Source organism: Sus scrofa, chromosome 9 (genome assembly GCF_000003025.6).
Source record: "Sus scrofa isolate TJ Tabasco breed Duroc chromosome 9, Sscrofa11.1, whole genome shotgun sequence".
NCBI lineage: Eukaryota > Metazoa > Chordata > Mammalia > Artiodactyla > Suidae > Sus > Sus scrofa.
In genome coordinates, this window is record NC_010451.4 from 33,770,971 (window position 1) to 33,794,448 (window position 23,478).

At 33.9% G+C, this 23,478-nt stretch overlaps 1 protein-coding gene across 1 annotated transcript in view; it reads left to right on the forward strand.

Annotated features, from left to right (window-relative positions):
* Positions 1 to 23,478, forward strand: part of DYNC2H1 (dynein cytoplasmic 2 heavy chain 1) — a 319,035-nt gene that overhangs the window by 50,051 nt on the left and 245,506 nt on the right. The window contains 13 exon segments of the mRNA XM_021062717.1: positions 633 to 1,015; positions 2,945 to 3,077; positions 3,179 to 3,296; positions 5,030 to 5,142; positions 6,946 to 7,065; positions 10,348 to 10,498; positions 11,689 to 11,894; positions 13,539 to 13,721; positions 14,741 to 14,923; positions 16,801 to 17,024; positions 17,771 to 17,886; positions 21,591 to 21,790; positions 22,586 to 22,850. Of these exon segments, the coding sequence (XP_020918376.1) occupies positions 633 to 1,015; positions 2,945 to 3,077; positions 3,179 to 3,296; positions 5,030 to 5,142; positions 6,946 to 7,065; positions 10,348 to 10,498; positions 11,689 to 11,894; positions 13,539 to 13,721; positions 14,741 to 14,923; positions 16,801 to 17,024; positions 17,771 to 17,886; positions 21,591 to 21,790; positions 22,586 to 22,850 (2,395 nt within the window).

Sequence of the window (23,478 nt, forward strand, 5' to 3'; positions counted from 1 at the left end):
CAATCTACACCACAGCTCACGGCAACACCAGATCCTTAACCCACTGAGTGAGGCCGGGAATCGAACCTGCTTCCTCATAGATGCTAGTCAGATTCGTTTCTGATGAGCCATGAAGAGAACTCCTAAAAATGAAAGGATTCTTGATGACAAATTGTTTTGTTTTCTGTCTATTATATATCCTTTTATGTTTGCCAATAATCTTGGAGCTTATGTAGATAATCATAAGCTTAAAAAATATGCCGTAGGAGGTAACTCTAGATGATTGTTAATCATTTTAGATGTATTGGAACTTACAGTTAAGTTACAATAAAATTGCTGAGGTCTGAAAATTTTAAATATTTTTGTGTTTTGCAACAGATGCTTAAATTTTCCATTTTGTTTTTAGAAGTAAAAAGCATAAGGCAGAACTTTGTATTTTGATCATGTGGACCTAGATACTTAATATCTGATATCGCTTGATATGTTAGCCAGTAATTCTCTTGGACTGCATGTAAAATATATCCACTTACACTTTTTTTTGGCCTTATAGTCAAAAGCCAAGTAAAAGTATATCTTCTTATAAAATAGATATCTTATAACTTATTTATATGATAATGTTGAAATAATAAATATGGATATTTCGTATTGAATAGGATTTAAATATTCGGGCGCAAGGTGAAGTTACAATCAGAGAAGCTTTACGTGAACTTGATCTTTGGGGAGTTGGAGCAGTATTTACACTGACTGATTATGAAGACAGCCAAAGTCGAACTATCAAGCTGATTAAAGACTGGAAAGATATGGTAAATCAAGTTGGAGATAATAGATGCCTTCTTCAATCTTTAAAGGATTCTCCTTATTATAAAGGATTTGAAGATAAAGTGTCAATTTGGGAAAGAAAACTTGCAGAGTTAGATGAGTACCTACAGAATTTAAACCATATTCAGAGAAAGTGGGTATATTTGGAACCCATTTTTGGCCGTGGAGCATTGCCAAAGGAACAGACACGCTTCAACAGAGTTGATGAAGATTTTAGGTCAGTATAAAGACGTATGACAGTTTTTTATTCATATTCATATTGCCAGATACTTAAACAAGTTAGTTACTTTTACATTATTAATGTTACCTGTGTCTTCAATTTTTTTTTCTGCAAAAGTCTTCCTGAGAAACTGTTTTCTATCATTCAGCTATTTACTTCTTTTTTTTTTTTGTCTTTTGTCTTTTTGTTGTTGTTGTTGTTGTTGCTATTTCTTGGGCCGCTCCCGCGGCATATGGAGGTTCCCAGGCTAGGGGTTGAATCGGAGCTGTAGCCACCGGCCTACGCCAGAGCCACAGCAACGCGGGATCCAAGCCGCGTCTGCAACCTACACCACAGCTCACGGCAACGCCGGATTGTTAACCCACTGAGCAAGGGGCAGGTAGCGAACCCGCAACTTCACGGTTCCTAGTCGGATTCGTTAACCACTGTGCCCAGCTATTTACTTCTTAAATCATTTTGGTCTGGTTTCTCTCTTTACTATGCTACCTAATATTATAATATTTCCATAGTATAATGATAGTAGTGATAATAATATTACTAATATATGACCTAATATTTCCTGAAGTTAGCAATGACTTTCCTGTTATAAATCTGATGGGCATTTTTCATTTCTCATTTTACTTTATCTCTGATTGGTACTTAATAGACTTGAACATATCTTCTTTCTTGGAAAAGCTACTCCCTTCGCTTCTGTGATACTGTTCTCTTTGGTTTTTTTCCTGTCTCTCTGGTTCCACTCTTGGTTCCTAGTCCTCAGCCCTCTCTAAACATTTAGATGTAGACATTCCCCAGCCTTAGGTTCTTTTCTCATTCTGTAATGTTTTTTCCATAATTATCTTAACCATTCTAGAATCAGTTCTCTTTTATTTGTTGAAATTTCCTCACATATATTGAGGTTATATGTCTCTTCTGAGCTTCAAATGTACTAAACATCCTCAACATGTCAAAACTAAATTCATGAGTTTACCCCAAATGACTTTCCCACAAGTCTTTTCTCTTTCTGATTTCTTTCCCAATAAATGGTACCACCTAATTGTGCAAAGCAGAAGCATAATGGTTATTTTAGACTTCTCCCTCCACTTCCAAATCCACTAAATTACCAAATTTTGTTGACTCTAACCTACTTGTCTATTATATCTCTTATATCTCTACTTCTTTGATTTATTCTAAAGTATTTTATTGTCACTCACTTGGACTACTGTCTAATCTTGTGACTTATTCTTGTCTTCTCCAGTAAGGTTTTTTTTTTTTTTTTTTTCATACAACAGTCAGAGTAGTCTTTAAAAATAAAGTCACATCACCTTTTTCCTTTATGACATTAAGTAAAGCTTTAAAATGGTTTTCTCTTGCTCTGAGGATAACGCACATCAGAGGATATGCTTCTTACCTGTTTCTCTAGCCTTTTCTTGTGCTGCACTCCTTTTTTGGCTTTAGCTATTCTAGCCTTTAGTTTCTCAAACATACCAAGCTCTTTCTCAAAGTCTTTGTCAGAAATTGTTTCCCTCCTACTCATTGACGTTAAATTATTCATCATTCAAATCCCAGTTTAAATTACTTCCAGTAAGATGTCATAGGTTAGGGGTTGTCCCGTTAACAATCCTTTGTACTTTTGCTTCTTAGCATTTATCTTAATTTTATTTGAATATTTGGACAAGTTATTTTATATCTGTCACTGGACCTTCATCTCTGTGAGGTAGGGCTGCATATTTGTTTACTGAATGAATGAAATAGGAGAATGTGCAATGATGGGGGTTAAAAATGGTAATGAAATATTATTAATTTTGAGCACTATCTACTAGAAGCATAATGATGTGTTGCTGTTATAATTATGTTACTAGTTTGTTTTAAGCAGGCAAAAAGTCTCCATATCTCTCAGCCAGAAATGGTTAAAATAGGTGTGAAAACACCTTTTTTTTCCTTCTTCAGATCAATAATGACTGACATCAAGAAAGACAATAGAGTCACGACATTAACTACTCATGCAGGAATCAGAAATACTCTACTTACGATACTTGATCAACTTCAAAGATGCCAGAAATCATTAAATGAATTTTTAGAGGTATGTTTTTAGAAAAAATCCTTATATAATAAATTATAGCATACTTTAATACCTTAATTATTTAAAAGGAGATTATTCTTTTTGTTTTTAATTTTTTTAAGGAAAAACGCTCAGCATTCCCAAGATTTTACTTTATTGGTGATGATGACTTATTAGAAATACTGGGCCAGTCTACTAACCCATCAGTGATTCAGTCTCACCTTAAGAAGTTGTTTGCTGGTAAGATCCAACTTTATTCAGCAGCTCTCTGAGTTTCAGCTATCTGCCAGTCATGTTAGGCTCTTATGCAGACTATTGAATAAAACACAGGTCGTACATTCATAGAGCTTATAGTTTAGTAGCCAAGGGAAACTAGTAAGTTGACAAATACAGTATATGACAATTTCTATGGTCACTGTGAGTATGTGGTGTTATAGCTGTGTCTATGAAGACATTTACCTCGGTTTTTGGTATGAAAGGATGATATCTCAGGTGGGATCCGAAGAAAGTGTGGATCTTAGCTAAAGGAAAAATGGGGAGGCAGACGGAATAGGAAGTGCAGAGGCCTGCAAGTGAAGAGAACATATCCCTTCATTATTGAGTTTAGGTCTCCTGAGTGACGACCCAGTGAAGATACGCAGTAGGCAATTGTTATTAGTAGAGATACTTGGGATGGAGATGTAAAATTGGGAGTAATCTGTGTATAGATAATAATTAGACTATGGGGATAGGTGAGATTTCCTGGTAAAAAGTGTAGAATAACAGTGCCATATGCTTCAATGTTGTTGAATCACTTTAGTTGGGTAATTACATATGGAACTACATGTCAGTTTGCTATGAAAACAATGATGGTTATTCTTGAAATATTATTTGTTGGAAAAGAGATATATTTTTCTTTTTTCTTTTTGGCTGCACCCATGGCATGTGGAAGTTCCCTGGGTCAGGGATCAAACCCATGCCACAGTAGTGACCCATGTCACAGCAGTAACAACGCCAGATCTGTAACCTGCTTAGCCACCAGAAAACTTCCAGAAGAGAGCTGTATTTTTCAAATTAAGTGAAACAGTTTCGTCATCTTCACTTATAAATAGAGAGCAGCAAACTTCGGGTCCACAGACCAAATCTGATTTGCTACCTTTTTTTTTTTTTAAATAAGATATTGTTGGAAGGAATAAAGCCAGGCCCATTGTTGTCTATAGCTGCTTTTGTGCTTAAGCATAGAGTTGAGTAGTTGACACAGACTTTATGCCCTGTAAAAGTCCAAAATACTTATTCTCTGGTGCTTGACGGATATACTTACTAACCACTGTATATCTGAAGCTTTAGAGTCTTATCTGTGATTGTGGTTTGGGCTGTGGGAGATAGTGGAAAGAGCGCTTGGAAACAGCAAGCTTGTTTTCAAGCTCTATCTTTACCTATTCATTAGTTATTAGTATACTTCTGAAACCTGGTTTCTTTAAACTGGAAATAGTAACTTACAGAGTTTTTCTGAAAGTCAAAATTAGGTAATGTGTTGTAAGTTTTTTTATATACTGTAAAGTGAGTGCAAATTTGGGGGAAGGGGAGTCTTGTTTGCCCACCCCCTCCACATCCTCTTATCTCTTTGCCTCATATCGTATAAATGGGACCATCAATATGTATTCTTAGGTACTCATTTGAACCTGGCTTTTTTCTGCTCTTCATAAAGTTTTCAAGATACTTATAGCTATATTTTATTCCTTTTTATTGCTGAAAGTAGTCAATTTTTTGAGTATATCACAAGTTCTCCCTTCACCTAATGGCCATTTGGGTTGTTTCTGGTTTTGGGTTATGAAAAGCTATTCTATTACACTACATAATTGAATTAATATAATTATCATATATTATAATGTATATTATGATGTATACATTGTGTATTAAATGGTAATCATGTATAATATCTGTTAAATATGTCTTTATGCTTTTGCATTTAAATTTTTGCCTTTGTAATGTAGGTATTAACAGTGTATGCTTTGATGAGGAATCAAAACATATAACTGCAATGAAATCTTTAGAAGGAGAAGTTGTACCTTTTAAAAATAAAGTTCTTCTGTCAAATAATGTAGAGGTAAGTAATTCTTTTCCAAGCGTGAAAATAAAAAGAATTAACTATATGAAATTTGTATCAAAAGTAATTTAGTTGATTTGTAGAATAAGTTGGTTAATTTAGACCTTTAAGGAAACTTTTATTTTAAAAAAATAAGTTTTGTTAGGTTGAGAATAATATGATATTAAAGAGAAGATGGATTTTTAGTTTTTGGAAGGCAGCATGCAATTATGAAAACTTTTTTTTTTGCTTTGGAGTCAAAAAGACTTGGATGTTAATCTTAGCTCCACAACTTATTAGCTATGTAACTTAGAGCATTTGTTTTCTTAACTGTAAAGTGGGAGTCCACCTAGCCATTACAAAGACTTTCTGTTAAAAATAAAATGAAATAACTGGTTAAGTATACTATGGTGTTTGGAATATATGAACTCGTTAAGTTTTTGTTTTCTTTTTCTCTAAAATCTTAGTTGTATAAGATGATTTGAATGAGCAAGTAAACTTGAAAACAGTACCTTTTATAGAACAACTATTGATTAATTGGTTCTACAGGACTAGAATTGAACAATCAAAGCCTCTTATAGTTATGTAGCTAAAACCAAATAACAATAGGATATACTACATTGAATTGTAATTTTTAGGTTCCAAATTATCTTCCAACTGGAAGTCAAGGCCATGCTTTATCATGCCTGTATCAATTCAGTTTAGTAAACTATTCCTGCTTAGGCTTCAACATTTTATTGGATGTTGAGTATATAAGAGTAGTGAATGAAATCATAGAAAGTTTATTAAGTAACACTGATGTTTGTGAAAGGTTTTGTTGTTTTTGTTGTTGTTGTTATTTTCCTTTCTTCTGGTTTTGTTGGGACCAGATGAGTAGAGAGAAAAAGCTTTTAGCAGCTGGGCTAGTGAAGTTTTGCCATTAAAGGAAAATTGGAGCTTTGGAAGCTCCCGTGATGACTAGCAGAGTAGGAGTCTGTTGCCTTGCACTGAGAGCTTTTCATTCTTGGGGCAGAAGTTTGTGCTATTTTTAATACTGGAAAGTGCTCTAAAGATAAGCAATAAAAAGCTAAAACTTAAAGTAGGTAATAATGAAAAGCTCTTTCAGATTGTGCTTTTTGCCCTTAAATTTTATTGCAAATGATAACAGTTTTTTGAAGTTAAGTAGTGATTCTTAAATATTCATTACTGTTTTTAATCAATTGCCATTGTTTTCACTTCAGTTAATTTTTATTATTTTATCTGTAATCAAATGTATTGTTTGCACTTTGAAACAGAGTTAGTTTTGTTTGAAGAGGGAGCTTAACTCCTTAAATAATGTGGTTCGCCCTAATGAAAAAAATCCCTTCCTATGGTTACAGCTTTCTGAACATGAGATCAACAGTATAGCATGAGCCAGGGGTCTTAGCTAGTCACTCTGGCTTTAATTTATTAGCTGAATTATCTAGTTTGATTTGTCATAATGATGAAATGAATGGGTTACTTTAAAATTTTTTTTTTGGTTTGTGTAGATGATAGCAATAGCTAATGACAAATGTTTGAGTTTTCACACTTATTGTTATTCCAAGAAGTGAAAAAAAAAAGTTTTCTTCAATTTAATTAATTAATAATAAATTAATTAATTTAATTTCTTCAATTTATTAATTAATTTAATTAATAAAAAATAATAAATTCCATAAATAATCATAATAAAATACATTTTGGGAGTGTGAGAATCAATAAGAAATTATAACCCTCCTCCTGCAATAAATAATAGGATCATTAGATTGTATATTTGTTATATAACTTGTGTAATAAGAAATAATATATTTCTGATTTTATTTTCAGACTTGGTTAAATGATTTAGCCTTGGAAATGAAGCAAACTTTGAAAGAGTTGTTGATAGAATGTGTTACTCTTGGACGAAATTCTCAAGGTGCAATTGACCCATCCTTTTTTCCTTCACAGGTAAGAGGGCTTATGTCTAGAATAGAGGTAGGAATGGTATCATTGGAAGATCCTGGTCTAGAGGTCAGGAGACTCAAACAACTGGCATCTTTGCTCTTCCTTTGACAGTTAACAGTGACAAATGCTTAACTTCTGAGTTTCCTTCAGGTGTAAAATGTGAGGGAGAAGCTGCATGCTAGTGAAGTCCTCTTCTAGCTCCATTAGTTTGCTATAATTTGGATGCTTTCAAGCAGAAGGCCTGTCAAGATCTAAGCTATCCAGGAACTAAGGAAGAGTCACAATTGAGGAAGAGTCAGTTGTGTGGTAGTTGCATGGTTCCAGATGATTAGTCCATCATTGATGGAGAGGTATAGGATCTATAATGTTGTCCTCCATCCTTCCCATGGACTGGTATAAGAGGTTGGATCTCGCAGGGGTTTAGCAGAGTGTTAGTGTAGGGCTGAAATATAGTCATAACACCAAAGTAGAACCTTGGCAGGGACGCAGAGAGCTAGGTAACGTGATTGGTGTAGAGATCGCAGCAACTTAGTCTTCATAGGAACTCATTCCTGTAAGACTGGGTACTAGATAGGTGTCTTAAAAAATGTGTTCTGGGAGTTGCCATTGTGGCACAGCAGAAACAAATCCGACTGGTAACCATGAGGTTGCAGGTTCTATCCTTGGTCTTGCTCAGTGGGTTAAGGATCCGGCATTGCCATGAACTCTGGTGTAGGCTGCAGATGTGGCTTGGATCTGGTGTTGCTGTGGCTGTAGTGTAGGTCGGCAACTGTGGCTCTGATTCGACCTATGGCCTGGCAACCTCCACATGCGCGGGTTCTGCCCTCAAAAGACAAAAGACAAACAAACAACTCATTGAGCCTTATTAAAGTGTAGCACTAAGGCTTGGGTTACATGTCTTGCCTTGTCCAGGATTTGTTTTATTGCTGGTTTAGACTAACACCACAGAAGTAGGATATCAGGAACTTTATTTCGTAGGGAATATGAAAGGCATGTACTGAGATATCCTATGATTTCTCACAGGAAAATCTACCCAGCTGTTATTTTCCACATTAAAACGTTTAGTAGCTTTGGGACATGTTTTTATGTTGGTTCTTTTAAAGCATGAGAAGTTAAATAGGGAACTTGAAACATTTTAGATTCTTAGGTGTTTTGTCATTCACGTCACTTGCGTCCTTTAGCAATTTGAGTCAAACTAAAATATGTTTAAAAAATTGTAAGTTCTTAGAGAAAAATAAAAGTAATCATCAGTGATAATAATGCCATTCCAAGCTCTGTTACCTCTGGAAATATATACTAGTACTCTGTCAACTTCAGGTAGCATTTAAATTGACTTAGAATAAAATGTACAATATTTAAAAATATGCAAATGTAAGAATTGCATAATTATTGGATTGGGGAAATGACAGTTGATCAGGAGATATACTGAGAACCACAGGCTAAGGAATGTTGCTGGATTTGATCTTGAAACTTAGTTCTGGGCTCTGAGCAGTCAAATAAAAATGTGAACTGCTAAAAATGTAAATAGTTAATTATCTCTGTAAAAATGTGAACTACTAAAAATATAAATAGTTCATTATCTACCAAAAAAAAAAAAAGAATTCTGGTTTATTAGCAGTTAATGTTAAGAAAAATCTATCCCAAGAGTATTTATGTAAGGGGGTTGGGTGGTATAACTTGTTACGCAAATGTCCAGTAAAAGTTACTGTGTACTCTTAATTCAGTTCTCTGAAGACATTTTTGTAAGGACCTGAAGTAACATAGAGAAGGCACTTTCAGGTCTGGGAAGTAGACAGCATGATAAAGTGGAAAGAATCTGACAGATGTTGGTTCAAATCATACCTCTGCCAGTTATATTCTGAGTGATCGTTTTTGACAGTTAGCTAAGAGGGTATGATAATACCTACATGGCAACTTATTTTGAAGTTTAAATCATATATGTTTGTAAGGCACCCTTAGTGATCATTACATTTTAGGTAATTAAGATATTAGTGTCTCTTTATGTATCTTAATGGTAATATGACATGAAAATTAGTCAAGACTGTAACTGGGGTATCATTTCTATTAGCCTCTTGCAGAAATCATATAGCAGATTATTAAAAATTGAGATACTGATGTGCATTTATAATGCAGAAATTCAGTAATATTGCTTGAAAGGAAATCCACATATACAAATATTAGTTTTGATGTGGCAAGTGAATATTTTCATATGAAAATTAAAGAGCAAAGTCTTTTCTCAAAAAGCAGATTTGTATCTGCTTTAAATGCTTCATCATATGCATGATTAAAGAAGCTGGTGAGTTTTGTATTACAATGTATGGGAGATGACTTTGCCCTGGGAACTTATTAATTGGCTTTCTCTTTCATTAAAGAACTTAATGTGTTAATTATATGTATCCTAAGTTGGAGCAAAAAGTAGCTTAGCCTACCATATTGTCTTAAAATTTATATATGTTGATAGTTAATGAGTTAATCTGATAAACAGAGGCAGTTGGTGATATTTTCTGAATGCTGAAAGATACATATCAGAAAAAGTCTGTTCAATAGTAATTAGTCAGTAGGTTTAGTGTTGTCATATGGTGATGGATCATGTCTTTAAAGGATATCAGTTTTCCTTAATTATCCACAAACTCTGTCAAAGTATTTTAATATAAGTTTTCAATAGCTGGTATTTAAATGTAATTTGCTTTATTAGTAGCCTTGCAATATTGATACTATTATAGAAATTCTCTTAGTTTTAATATTCCATGTTTTATATAAACATGGAGATATCAGTCGATCTATATTTAGTTTTGACTTATGGATATTAGATTGAAAGATTAAAACAGATCTTAATGTAAGAAAAATTAGCATTTTGAAATTGCAGACTTCACTAGTATACTGGGAGATTATTTTGGAATGCTAGAAGATGACCCTTTTTATTAAACAGAATGCATCATACTCTGATATCTTTCATCTTCTTACTGGTTGAAAAGAAACCATTTATGAGGAGAGAGTCATGGGAAGAAAGTACAAAGGCACCTGGGTTATTATAAACTTGGTGGGTCCCAAGACCTGGAAATAGGCCTATAGGAGAACAGAATGAGCTGAGTTCTGGGAAGTAAGCTTAAAATGCTTTTTCTACAAATGTATTGCTCTATCAATATTTGAGGTACCAGTGAGACATTAGGCTACAGAGAGTCAATATGTAACTGAAAATTTGGAAAAGGTATCTTTCCTTAAATTTTATAAAATATTTCTAAGTAAATTCACCTTTTAAAAATAATTTTTATCTTTATTCATTAGATATTATGCTTGGCAGAGCAGATTAAATTCACTGAAGATGTAGAAAATGCCATCAAAGATCATAGTCTTCATCAGATTGAAACACAACTGGTGAATAAGTTAGAACACTATACTAACATTGATACAAATTCTGAGGATCCAGGGACTACTGGTATGGAAAAATGTTCTGTTTTCTGTCTACTTTCGGGTTATTTGAACATTTATTTTATTTTATTTGTAAAGTTCTATTGAAGTATAGTTAATTTACAAGGTTGTGATAATTTCTGCTGTACAACGAAGTGACCCAGTCTTACATGTATATTCCATTGACGATCTTGTTGGGTTTCAGCCCTCCTTTTGTGGGTTGTGCTTCCAATGTTGATACTGTTTTTAGTCTTTATAAGTACTTGTCACATCTTCTGATCATTTCCACATGTGTGCCACCTAGTGGCCAGTTATAAGTCTTTGGTTTAATGTTTAGGATGATACCTGCACAGCTTTAGGCTGAGACCAGGAATTCATAATAAACAAGTTTATAGAGCTGCTTTTCCAGTCTTCTCCCCTTCCATGATCTTCACAGTGGTGTGGCTTCCCTGGGCTTCTCTTTTGGTCCTCTGGCCAGAAAACTACCACCTGTGCACTTTCTGTGACTCTGCCCATGTCTTGGACCAATATATGGGAGACTAGAGAAGGAAAAAAGCAATTGGGGTTTGTCCCTCTCTCTTGGGATCAAGCTCCTTTGATTTCTGAGGAAGAATTCCTTCATTCAGAGTTTTAGGCACTTGTGGGTCCTAGCTGCTAGTGCTATGGCTTCCAGGAGATTCCTTTTCTGCTTTTCAAGCCTGGGCTAGAGTCCTTCTCCTGGAGCTCTGTCTGTCTATACCAGTCTGGGTTTGTGGCAGCATTAGGCTAGGCCTAGGGATACAAGAGAGGAAAAAAAAAAAAGAAAAAGAAAAAGGTAAGTTCACCACTGGTTTGGTGGCACTCCAATTCTGCCCTTCCCCAGCTTGCCTGATAGTCTTTACTTTTTCAGAGTCCTAAATGGCAATTTGGTCCATGTCGTTCGTGTCTTATAATGCACTCAGAGGGGGGCACAGGCTCAGTGCGCTTTGCGCTCTTGCAAAAGGAACCAGAACTCATTTTCCATTGAATTTTGTTGCCTTGATTTTCACACATAAAATTCTTATTTCTTACTGGTGGATTTGATGTTCTCTTTTGACTCACATGATATGTGTTACTGTACCATTCAAATTATCATGAAATTACCATTTAAATTCATTAAGTAATCACCTGTATATATGTAATCCTAAGTACATAAGTCTCAGACTAACATTTTCTCCAATTATTTTTAATCGTATATAGAATCTGGCATTCTGGAGCTTAAACTTAAAGCACTAATTCTTGATATCATTCATAATATTGATGTGGTGAAGCAGTTAAACCAAGTTCAAGTTCATAAAACTGAAGACTGGGCTTGGAAAAAACAAGTTAGATTCTATATGAAAAATGATCATACATGTTATGTTCAAATGGTGGATTCTGAACTTCAGTATACATATGAGTATCAGGTATGGCTTGTGGCAGAAATGTTTAATTTTTTAGTTATAAATTATTTGCTTTAAAGGAAATTTGCTATTGAATGAAAGTTATTTTTATTTATTTTTATTTATTTATTTATTTATTTATTTATTTATTTTTGCTTTTTTAGGGCCACATCCACAGCATATAGAGGTTCCCAGGCTAGGGGTCAAATCAGAGCTACAGCTTCCGGCCTACACCAGAGCCACAGCAATGACAGATCCTTAACCTACTGAGCGAGGCCAGGGATTGAACCCACAACCTGATGGTTCCTAGTTGGAGTCTTTTCCTCTGTACCATGATGGGACTCCCTGAAAGTTATTTTTATTTTAATTGTAACTGAAGGATTTTTTGTCTTATTGTCTTCTTTCTATTTTATCATAACTAGAAAATTACATCAGAAAAAAATTTTTAAAAATTTGCAAAATAGTTAAAATAATGGCAGTGCTTTGCTGAATTCTCTAAATGTACCTTTTCTTAGAGTTGTATTTCTTTATATAGAATTTGAAAGATATCTTTAATCCAAGGAGAATTGAATGTAGGCACCCTTAATGTTTGGTTTGTGCCTCCTTATACAAGGCCAAAATTAGTGCAGTTAAAAAATGTTCATTAAGGAGTTCCTGTCATGGCACAGTGGTTAACAAATCCGACTAGGAACCATGAGGTTGCAGGTTTGATCCCTGGCCTTGCTCAGTGGGTTAAGGATCCGACGTTGCCGTGAGCTGTGGTGTAGGTCACAGATGCGGCTTGGATCCTGCATCGCTGTGGCTCTGGCGTAGGCCGGTGGCTACAGCTCCGATTAGACCCCTAGCCTGGGAACCTCCATATGCTGTGCAAGTGGCTCTAGAAAAAAGGCAAAAAGACAAAAAAAAAAAAAAAAAAGTTCATTAAATGTTTTCAGTTTGTAAAGAATTTTCAAGCAAATAACCTAGTCCATGTAACCTATTCTCAGAAAAACCAGCTGTATCCTACCTTTTTCCATCATAATGAATCAATCATCAGGACATTTTTGACATTTATGTTAATAAGCATATTCAGGATACTTGCCAGCTGGCCCTTTCAAAACTGAAATGTATTTTGAGATGCAAATATGTCTACCTAAATTAAGGAAAACTATAAAATGAAACTTGAATCTATTTTCCTTGAAATTTAACAGAAATTTTGACAGGATATAATTATTAATTTCATAAGAATTTTTAAGTTAATTATACTTTGAGTTCTCCAAAGTAGTTCTGATTTGTGAGGATCATAAGATTCAAGGAAGTAATTTACATGCATTTTAAAATACAAAGTAGAATGATTATTGTATATAGTTGTATTGAATTTTGTTGTAAAATAAATAATTGTATACCATTTCTGGATTTGTCTTTGTGATGTTATCAAGAACTTGAGAAAAATCTTATCAGTATATCAGATGAGGATAGAATAACATACATGATTGAGGAATAAGTAAGTTTAATACTAGTTTGTGCTTTAGAAAGTTTCTTTCACAAAAAATATGTTGGATATATTTCTATGTTAACGTTAGCCTATTTGTTGCGTTCTTAACTTTTTAACTAGGGTCTCACACTGTATAGTATTTGTAAGTGTTGAACAGAGTCTGAGTATTTGAACTTTATATTTCCTTTGTGTAGGGTAATGCCCCCAAGCTGGTTTATACTCCACTGACAGACAAGTGCTACCTGACGCTCACCCAGGCCATGAAGATGGGACTTGGAGGAAATCCTTATGGACCAGCTGGAACGGGAAAAACAGAATCAGTAAAGGCTTTAGGTGGACTTCTTGGACGACAAGTTTTAGTTTTTAATTGTGATGAGGTAGAGTAAATAGTTATCAAACTATATAATAGTATGTTAGATTTTTAGAATAGTTTTCATGTACTTATACATGAAACTTAAAAATGACTCTACTTTTGAAGTTTCCTTGTGGTGCAGTGAGTTAGGGATCTGGTGTTGTCACTGCTGTGGCATGGGTTCGATCTCTGCCTTTGGAACTTCCACATGCTGCTGGTGTGGCCAAAAAAGTCACTGTATTTTTTATTCACTTGAAAAACAGAGTTTGTTTTATATGAAAAGTGAAATGGAGAGAGGTTGCATGCAGTATTATCCAAAAAATTTTCTAGGACTATTGCAAGTAAATAATTTTAGATATTTTCTTACATTTTATTCTTTTTTTTTCTTTTTTACAGCCACACATGTGGCATATAGAAATTTTGGGGTTGGGGATTGAATCAGAGCTGCACCTGCAGGCCTACACCAGAACCACAACAACAGCAATGCGAGATCCAAGCTGCATCTGCAGCCTACACTGCAGCTTGTGGCAACACCAGATCCTTAACCCACTGAACGAGGCCAAGGGTTGCGCCCGGGTCCTCATGGATACCATGTTGGGTTCTCAACCCTCTGAGCCACAACGAGATCTCTGCAAATAAATAATTTTAGATATAGAATGAAGATTTACGTTAGAGTGTAGCAAAACATTTTTTGTAAAGAGGATAGTGAATAGAAAAAGGAAAAAATCTTGAATTCACCTTAAATCATTTTCAAAACATTTAGTGTGGGATTTGTATTTTGACCTAAAGAATAACTAAAATAAAATCTTTTATTTGTTTATTTCTGTGTACTTTCCAGAATGTTTTCACATGAATTATTTGTTTATTGCTTGAAACCTCTCTGGGTTTTGAATGAGTAGCTGTTTAATCTCTACTTAAAAAAGAACAAAAGACATGTAGATGGGTGAAATGATTACCTTCTCACTAAATGACATAAATTATTACATTATTGTTAGATATCTTAATTATTTTTTAATGAATATAATTTTTATTGTTATTTTTAAGGGCATCGATGTGAAGTCAATGGGACGAATATTTGTTGGTTTGGTGAAATGTGGGGCCTGGGGTTGCTTTGATGAATTCAATAGACTTGAAGAAGCTGTACTGTCTGCAGTTTCTATGCAAATCCAGACAATTCAAGATGCTTTGAAGAATCATAGAACTGTATGTGAGCTGCTTGGCAAGGAGGTATAGAATATATTGGGAATTTAAAGAATTAAAATACTTTATAAGACTTTGCATTACTCATACTCTGGCAAATATTCTATCTTTATTTTTCCTGGTACTCCTTTTTCTAATCTGTGACCACTGTGTTAAACCTTTTTACCTGTGAATTTCTCACCCTTCTTTGGTCCCAGTTTCACCATTCATCTTCAAACTCTCAATATTGAATAATCTAGTAATAATAATATTTGTTAACATTTATTGAACATTTACTCTGTGCTGGCATTGTATGTAGTGCTTTAACGTATTGTTTCGTTTAATACTCACCCCAATCCTTTGAGGTAGGTACTATTATATGTTATTTCACTTTACAGATGAGTTAGCTAGGGTTTGAAAATTTAAGAGTAACTCATGGGGCTGGGAATTGAACTCAGTTATGTCTAATTCTGAACTTTATGTTTTCAATCACCATTTTATATGACTCAAAGCAATAAACACTTAACAATTCTTCTGTTCCTCTTTTCTCTCCATAGAAGTTATGCATTTATATCATTGTATATAAACTTAATTTTATGTAAAATATAAATTTATACATATAATATATAATGCTGAACATATCAAAAGTTGAAAGAAGTGTGAAATTATCCTCTTACATAATTACATTTTCACAATATAAGTTTTTCAGGGTAGGCCAAGAAAGTAAGACCAGTTTCAAATTATTTAAAATGTTAACAATTGTTATTTACATAATGCTTAAACTCTTTCTTCACAAAGAAAACAGAAACTATTAAGTTTTTAATCTCTCTGCCATCAAAATTTATTTTCTTCCCTGTTCATTTTTTTTTTTTCCATTTCCTCCTCTTAGAAAAAATTATCCTTTCTCCCAGTCCAAGCTAATCTTCCCTCCTTTGCTTTGGAATTTGCTTCTCAGGAACATTTCAGAGTTACCCACTTCCTCTACCATTTCTCATTGATTAAATATTATCACATATTTTCCTTCCAAATAATATGGAATATTAAATGATACTGTAACATAATATTTAGTATAATTAAAACATAAGCAAACCTTCCCTTAATTCATCTTCTTTTCCAACTATGCCCTTTCCCTTTCTTTTCATTTATAGCCAGGTTTTTTTTCCTCTAGATATTTCTAGCTCCTAATTGTCTATTCATTGTTTACACATTCTAGTTCTAATTTTCTATTCTTAGGGCTTTGTTGAAAATGCTCCCACTAGATACTCTTTCCTGTCATAGCATTTATTACACTATGATTGCTTCTTTCTTTCTTTGTTTTTGTTTTTGTTTTTTTTTTTTTTTTTGCTTTTTATAGGACTGCACTCATGGCTTATGGAAGTTCTCAGGCTAGGGGTCGAATCAGAGCTACAGCTGCTAGCCTACACCAGAGACACAGCAACACGGGATCCTTAACCCACTGAGTGAGGCCAGGGATTGAACCCGCATCCTCATGGATACTAGTTGGTTTTGTTTCGCTGTGCTACAATGGAATACTTTGATTGCTTCTTTCTAATATTTAATAAACTATGGGCTCCAGGAGGGCATAAACTATTACTGACTTGAGTTGTCTCTGTGTGCTTAGCAAAATACCTAAAATAAGAAGGGCTTTTAGTAAACATATGTTGAATGAATGAATATGCATTCAAACTAGTTACTATTTCCTAAACTTTTAGCTCCAAAAAAGTGATTTTAAAGAACCTCTGTAAAGTAATGTAGTTCCTAAGGCATTTATCATATGTTGAGTAAGGAGATGTTTAACATACTAGTGGTCGCATTTTGCTAAGGTGTAAGATGTATGTGTAAAAATATGACACAATAAAACTTCGGTTGGCAATATATTTTATAGTTTCAAATATTTGATGCTATGTTTTAAATTAATATTTCAGGTAGAAATAAATTCTAATTCCGGAATTTTTATCACTATGAATCCTGCTGGAAAAGGTTATGGAGGAAGACAAAAACTGCCTGATAATCTTAAGCAGCTTTTTAGGCCAGTGGCCATGTCTCACCCAGACAATGAGCTTATTGCAGAAGTTATTCTCTATTCAGAAGGTTTTAAAGATGCTAAAGTATTGGGCAGAAAACTGGTAGCTATCTTCAATCTATCCAGGTGAGTTGTACTGTTTTAAATATTTTAATATTTTGTAGTTCCAATGATGGAACGTAGTTATTAGTGACCATTTTTCATATTTGTCCAATTTACCTATTCAGTGATTTTCATATTGGTTATTTTATTGTACTTAAGATGTTGATAGGAAAGATTTCAGTTTGAATAACAAAAACATCTGGCTCAAAACAACTTGTTTTTCATAAGTACTATTAATTTGATTTCACTTTTTTCCTGTAAAATATGTTATTGGAGTACTTTCCAGATAACATTTATTAAACTGGTTTACCAGCTCACCACTCAAAACCCTACTATTCTTTGGAGGGACTCTTTCACAGTTTTTCTATGTCTGATTTTTAGTAATAGAGATTGACTTTTTGCTTCTTGAGGCAACCTAGAATTCTAGTCCATGTCAGCTTAAGAGATAGAACGAGAGTGTCAGAGACTGAGAGCAAGATGGATGATTAAAGACCTTAGAGGTAAAAGTAGCAGGTAATTATCATTTACTATCATCATTAAGATGACGAGCCAGTTCCTGGAAGGTTTATCTTGATCCCTGAGAACCATATATACACGTCGTTAACATTTTACTTGAGTGATCATTTTCTGTTGATTGGTTTCTTTTTATAAATTAATGTAATATTAGGACTTATTTCTATGTGCTAGTAGATTCTTTATTTCTTTTAATAAGAAAACAAAAGAAATTCCTATAGATTTGTGATTTTTTTTGTGATTTCCATTTCTTTAAGGGAACTTTTGACACCTCAGCAACATTATGACTGGGGTTTGAGAGCTTTGAAGACAGTTCTGAGAGGAAGTGGAAATCTGCTTAGACAGATGAAGAAAACTGGTGTTCAAGAGAAAGGTATGATCCATTATTCCAATTATAATCTTATTTTAAAAACTGTTTTAATTTAGTATAGTTTTAGCTTTATATAAAAGTTATAAATATTGTATAGAGGGTTTCTGAATACTATGCCCCTGGTTTCTCCTATCTTAACGTTAGTATGGCACATTTATTAAAACTATTGAAAAAGATTGATACATTATTTTTTAATAAAGTCCATAATTTATTCAGATTTCCCTAGCTTTTAGTTTTACTTTAGTCTCATCATAAATTTTAAACTTGTGTTAAATATTAATTAGTTGTGTATATAAAGGAATAGTCTAGTCCACTTGTTCTCAGTCTTTAAAGTGCATTAGAATCACCTAGAGACTTGTTAAAACACAGAGTGTTGGATCCCACCCACGCCCACAGTTCTGGATTTGGTAGGTCTAGAGTAGTCTGAAAATTTGTCTAGTTTTAAAACAAGAAACACATGGGGATTTTCTCTTCCAGAGAGATAGTATACCAAACAGAATTAAAAAGAAATACCTTAAGATTATAAAAAAATACCTTTTAACGTAAGAATAATTTTAGATTCACAGTAAAGTTGCAAGGTTACCCTTTCGTTGTTTCATCTTATTTACCATGGTACATTACAACTGGGAAACTGAAGCTGGTACACATTGCTATTAACTAAACTCCAGACTTCATTTGTATTTCACCTGTTCTACTCTTTATGTCCTCTTTCTGTTCCAGGATTGAATCTAGGGTTCCATTTGCATTGTCATGTTTCCTTAGTCTGCTCTGCTCTGTGACAGTTTCTCAGTCTGTTTTTGTTTTCATAACCCTGACAGAGTACTAGTCAGATATTGTGTAGACTGAATTAGGAACATCTGGAAAAAATACCACAGAGGTGGAGTGCTCTTCTTGTTATATTGTTTCAGTGGGTACATAATAACCATATAATATCACTGGTGATGTTCACCTTTATCACTTCGGGTCTGCCAGGTTTCTCTACTGGAAAGTTATTTTCCCCTTTCCCTACTCTATTCTTTGGAAGCCAGTTACTAAATGTATTTCACCTTTAATGTGAGGAGATGAGTATTTAAGCTCCACCTCTTAGAGGGGTCTACATTTATTATTTAAAACTCTTCTGTATAGAAGATTTGTCTCAGTGCTGGAGGGGTTGTGGAGAAAAGAGAAGCTTCCTGCACTGCTGGTGGGAATGTAAATGGTACAGCCACTACAGAGAACAGTTTGGAGATGCCTTAGAAATCTATACATAGGACTTCCATATGACCCCGCAATCCCACTCTTGGGCATATATCCAGACAAAACTCTACTTAAAAGAGACACATGCACCCGCATGTTCATTGCAGCACTATTCACAATAGCCAAGACATCGAAACAACCTAAATGTCCATTGACAGATGATTGGATTCGGAAGATGTGGTATATATACACAATGGAATACTACTCAGCCATAAAAAAGAATGACATAATACCATTTATAGCAACATGGGTGAAACTAGAGACTCATACTGAGTGAAATAAGTCAGAAAGACAAAGAAAAATACCATATGATTTCACTTATAACTGGAATCTAATATACAGCACAAACGAACATTTCCACAGAAAAGAAAATCATGGACCTGGGAATAGATTTGTGGCTGCCTGAGGGGAGAGGGAGGGAGTGGGAGGGATTGGGAGTTTAGGATTATCAGATACAACTTGGAATGGATTTACAGTGAGATCCTGCTGAGTAGCATTGAGAACTATGTCTAGATACTTATATTGTAACAGAACAAAGGGTGGGAAAAAATGTATACAATTAAGTGTATCTCGGCCCCATGCTGTACAGCGGAAAAATAAATAAATTAATTAAAAAAAAGATTTGTCTCTTCTTCCCTATTGATGTATTTCTTAAATCATTCAGATCAGTGTAGACTCATGTATATTTTAAATTATACTTGACCACTTTTTTCCTATTTACATGAAGTGATTCCCACACCCATTGATATATGCCTTTATGAAAGACTGAATATTCAGCCTCTTTAATTTTCTATTAAAAATTATGTTAAGGAGTTCTGCTGTGGCACAGCATCTTAGAGATCCTGTGTTGTTTCTCTGGTAGTGTGGGTTCTATCCCTGGCCCAGCCTGGCTGGTGGGTTAAGGATCTGGTGTTGCTGCATCTGTGGCATAGGTGGCAGCTGTGGCTGGGATTCAATCCCTGGACTAGGAACTTGATATCCACAAGTGCAGCCAAAAAATATTAAGTTAAAATGCCACCCAAAAAAATGAGACAGCATAAGAAAGAGGACCACATGAAATTACCTACTTGGACCTTAAATGATCAAAATATACATCTTAGAAAGGAAAACTACTTCAGCTCTTTCATTTGGTTGGCATATGCCAGGACAAATACAGTTATTTGTTGAAGTGCTTAGATTACTATTTTCACTTGTCTATCTGTGGTGATTTTGAAGAAATATTTAAATCATAACTTTAGTAAATAAAGATAGCTTATTTATGAGTTCAGTGCTTTAAGTAAATTCTTATGCAGCCACACCTCTTTATATATATTTAAACACAGTTATTAAGCAATTATAGAGAAATACCAGACTAAAAATAGTTTTTTTTTTTTGCCTTTATATATGTGTCATCAATCAGCAGCTAATATCCTTGAAAATATAAGAATCTGGCAATATTAGTGTTTACATTTGGGTTTATGGGAGTTCCCTTCATGGTTCAGCAGTTAATGAACCCGACTAGGATCCATGAGGATGCGGGTTTGATCCCTGGCCTCGATCAGTGGGTTAAAGATCTGGTGTTGCCATGAGCTGTGGTGTAGGTCGCAGATGTGGTTCGGATTCGGTGCTGCTGTGGCTGTGACTGTGGTGTAGGCCGGCAGCTGTAGCTCTGATTCGACCCCTAGCCTGGGAACTTCTATATGCTGTGGATGTGGCCCTAAAAACCGGAGGAAAAAGAATGGGTTTATGAAACAATTTTGAGAGAGGCTGATCAAAGATTGCTTCTCAGTTTGTTAGTTTTTAGTTTTAGGACATAAAATGTCTGGGAGACAAATATATTGGTATATTTGAAAAGATACCTGAATCTGCAATTAGTTGACCTAGGTTTAAATCTCAGCTCTAGTGCTTAATGCTGTGCTCTCTCAGGTAAGTCATTTAAACCCTTAGAGAATTAATATTCTCATATGTTAAACTGAAATAATAATAATACTTTATTTTATGCAGTTGTTATAAGGATTCTATTAGAATGGTAGAGCAGTATGCAAATACACGTGGTAATTGTTTTTTTTTTATTTTTTATTTTTTTATTTTATTTTCCCACTGTACAGCAAGGGGGTCAGGTTATCCTTAGATGTATACATTGCAATTACAGTTTTTTCCCCCACCCTTTCTTCTGTTGCAACATGAGTATCTAGACATAGTTCTCAATGCTATTCAGCAGGATCTCCTTGGGTAATTGTTTTTAATTAAAGTCTGAGTACCCTGGGCTTCAGATTCTACGGAAAAGAGTCTATAACTCAGTAATACTTGTTTTTCAGCACTTAAAGAATTGTTAAGTATGCTTGCCAATTCACATGATAGCATATATCTTTAAGTGTTACTAAGTTCTAATGTATCATTTAATTACTAGTAATGCATATCAAGGAATTTAAAAACTTTTTATAGTTATTAGATTCATAACTGATAACTTTAAAATGAAACTTTTTCTCTAGTTAATGAAAGTCATATTGTGGTACAAGCACTGAGGCTTAATACAATGTCAAAGTTTACATTTGCTGATTGCACTCGGTTTGATGCACTGATTAAAGATGTGTTTCCTGGAATTGACTTTAAAGAAGTAGAATATGATGAACTGAGTGCTGCATTAAAACAAGTCTTTGAGGAGGCCAATTATGAAATCATATCTAATCAGGTAATTGCAAGAATATATTCAAATATCTCGATCTTTCCTTCTGGTTAATTCCTTATTAACTATCTTTGTCCTTTATCTTTCAACTTACCATTCATCTTTCAGCTTAAATCCTATTCACACATGGAAGCCTTCCCTAATCTTCAAGTCCAAATTAAATCCCTTGCAATGTGCTTTTCTTAACTTTGTTAAATATACATGCTAATATTTAATTATATATTTAATTAATATTGATTCTCCCCTACCAGATGGTAGTCTCCATGAAATATGGATTCATGTCTATTTTTGTTTAACATTTTATTCTTATTGCTTCTTATTGAACCTGGGACATAATATGTGGTTTTGGTAGTTGGTTATGTATGATTTAATTTAATTTTGACAACTTCTTAGAAAAATTAATTTTAGTAGCTGTTTTTATGTATCATGAATACATATGCAAAATGAACACTTTTTCCTCAGGTTTTTTATTTTTGGGGAGAGAATATAAATGAAAGATGAATTAGCAAAGTGAATAAAATATTGAATCAAATATTCTTTGAATGAATGAGTGAGTGAAAACAATAATGAACATATTGTATTGTTTTCAAATAACTTGGAAAGAGTACATCTGTCATTGAAAGAAATATTAAATTTAAGATCTTGTTATAAATATGTTCAGATTTATTATTCTTTTATTTAAATATTTATCTTCTACTGAAAAAGTCAAAGGCTTAATTTATGTGTTTGAAATAGAACTGTTATAGAACTGTGCATGATTGTACACTATAAGTTATATATAAAAATGTTTCTTTTTACTAGATCAAGAAGGCTTTAGAGTTGTATGAACAGTTACGCCAGAGGATGGGAGTTGTTATTGTTGGTCCAAGTGGTGCTGGAAAATCAACTCTTTGGAGAATGTTAAGGGCGGCGCTTTGTAAAATTGGCAAAGTAGTAAAACAATATACCATGAATCCCAAAGCTATGCCTAGACATCAATTATTAGGCCATATTGACATGGATACAAGGGAATGGTCTGATGGTGTTTTGACAAATAGTGCTCGCCAAGTAGTTCGAGAACCTCAAGGTTGGTCTGTGTTTTGTTATTCCTTGATGAATCATTTTTAGACGATGATAGAACTTGTCTATAATGCTATCCTTTTCAAGTCTTATATATGACCATAAACTGCCGTATAGTGATCAACATTGATATTTTACTTTGGAGGGGCTGAAGACATGCTATCATTTTCACCTATAATCTATAGTAATCTTATTATAATAGAGCAATATGGGTGAATTGTAATTCACAACTAAATTAATATAAAATCTGATTAATGAATTATATAATAATGCCTCAGAAATAAGAAAAATGACAAATTTTTATTTGGCATTGAAATTTATGTGTGCCACATTATCAGTTTGAATATGATGTTTTTAATTTGAAAATTTGAGTCATAAAATAGTAGACTTCATGGTCTAAATTTTTTGGCTTAGTGTTTAAGAAAATTGGGGCACGAATCTTGGACTCTCTACTTTTTGTTAGGTCATAATTTAATTAATAGTTGTTTTTACAAACCAGTAGATGAGAAGTTTAGAACTCTTAAGATATTGGAAGGGATTTTCAGTGTAGTGTCTTCATTGTCATTGTAGTCAGTAATATCACACTATGTAAAAACCAGACATATCTTTGCTTATTTCTCACACTTTTATTGGTG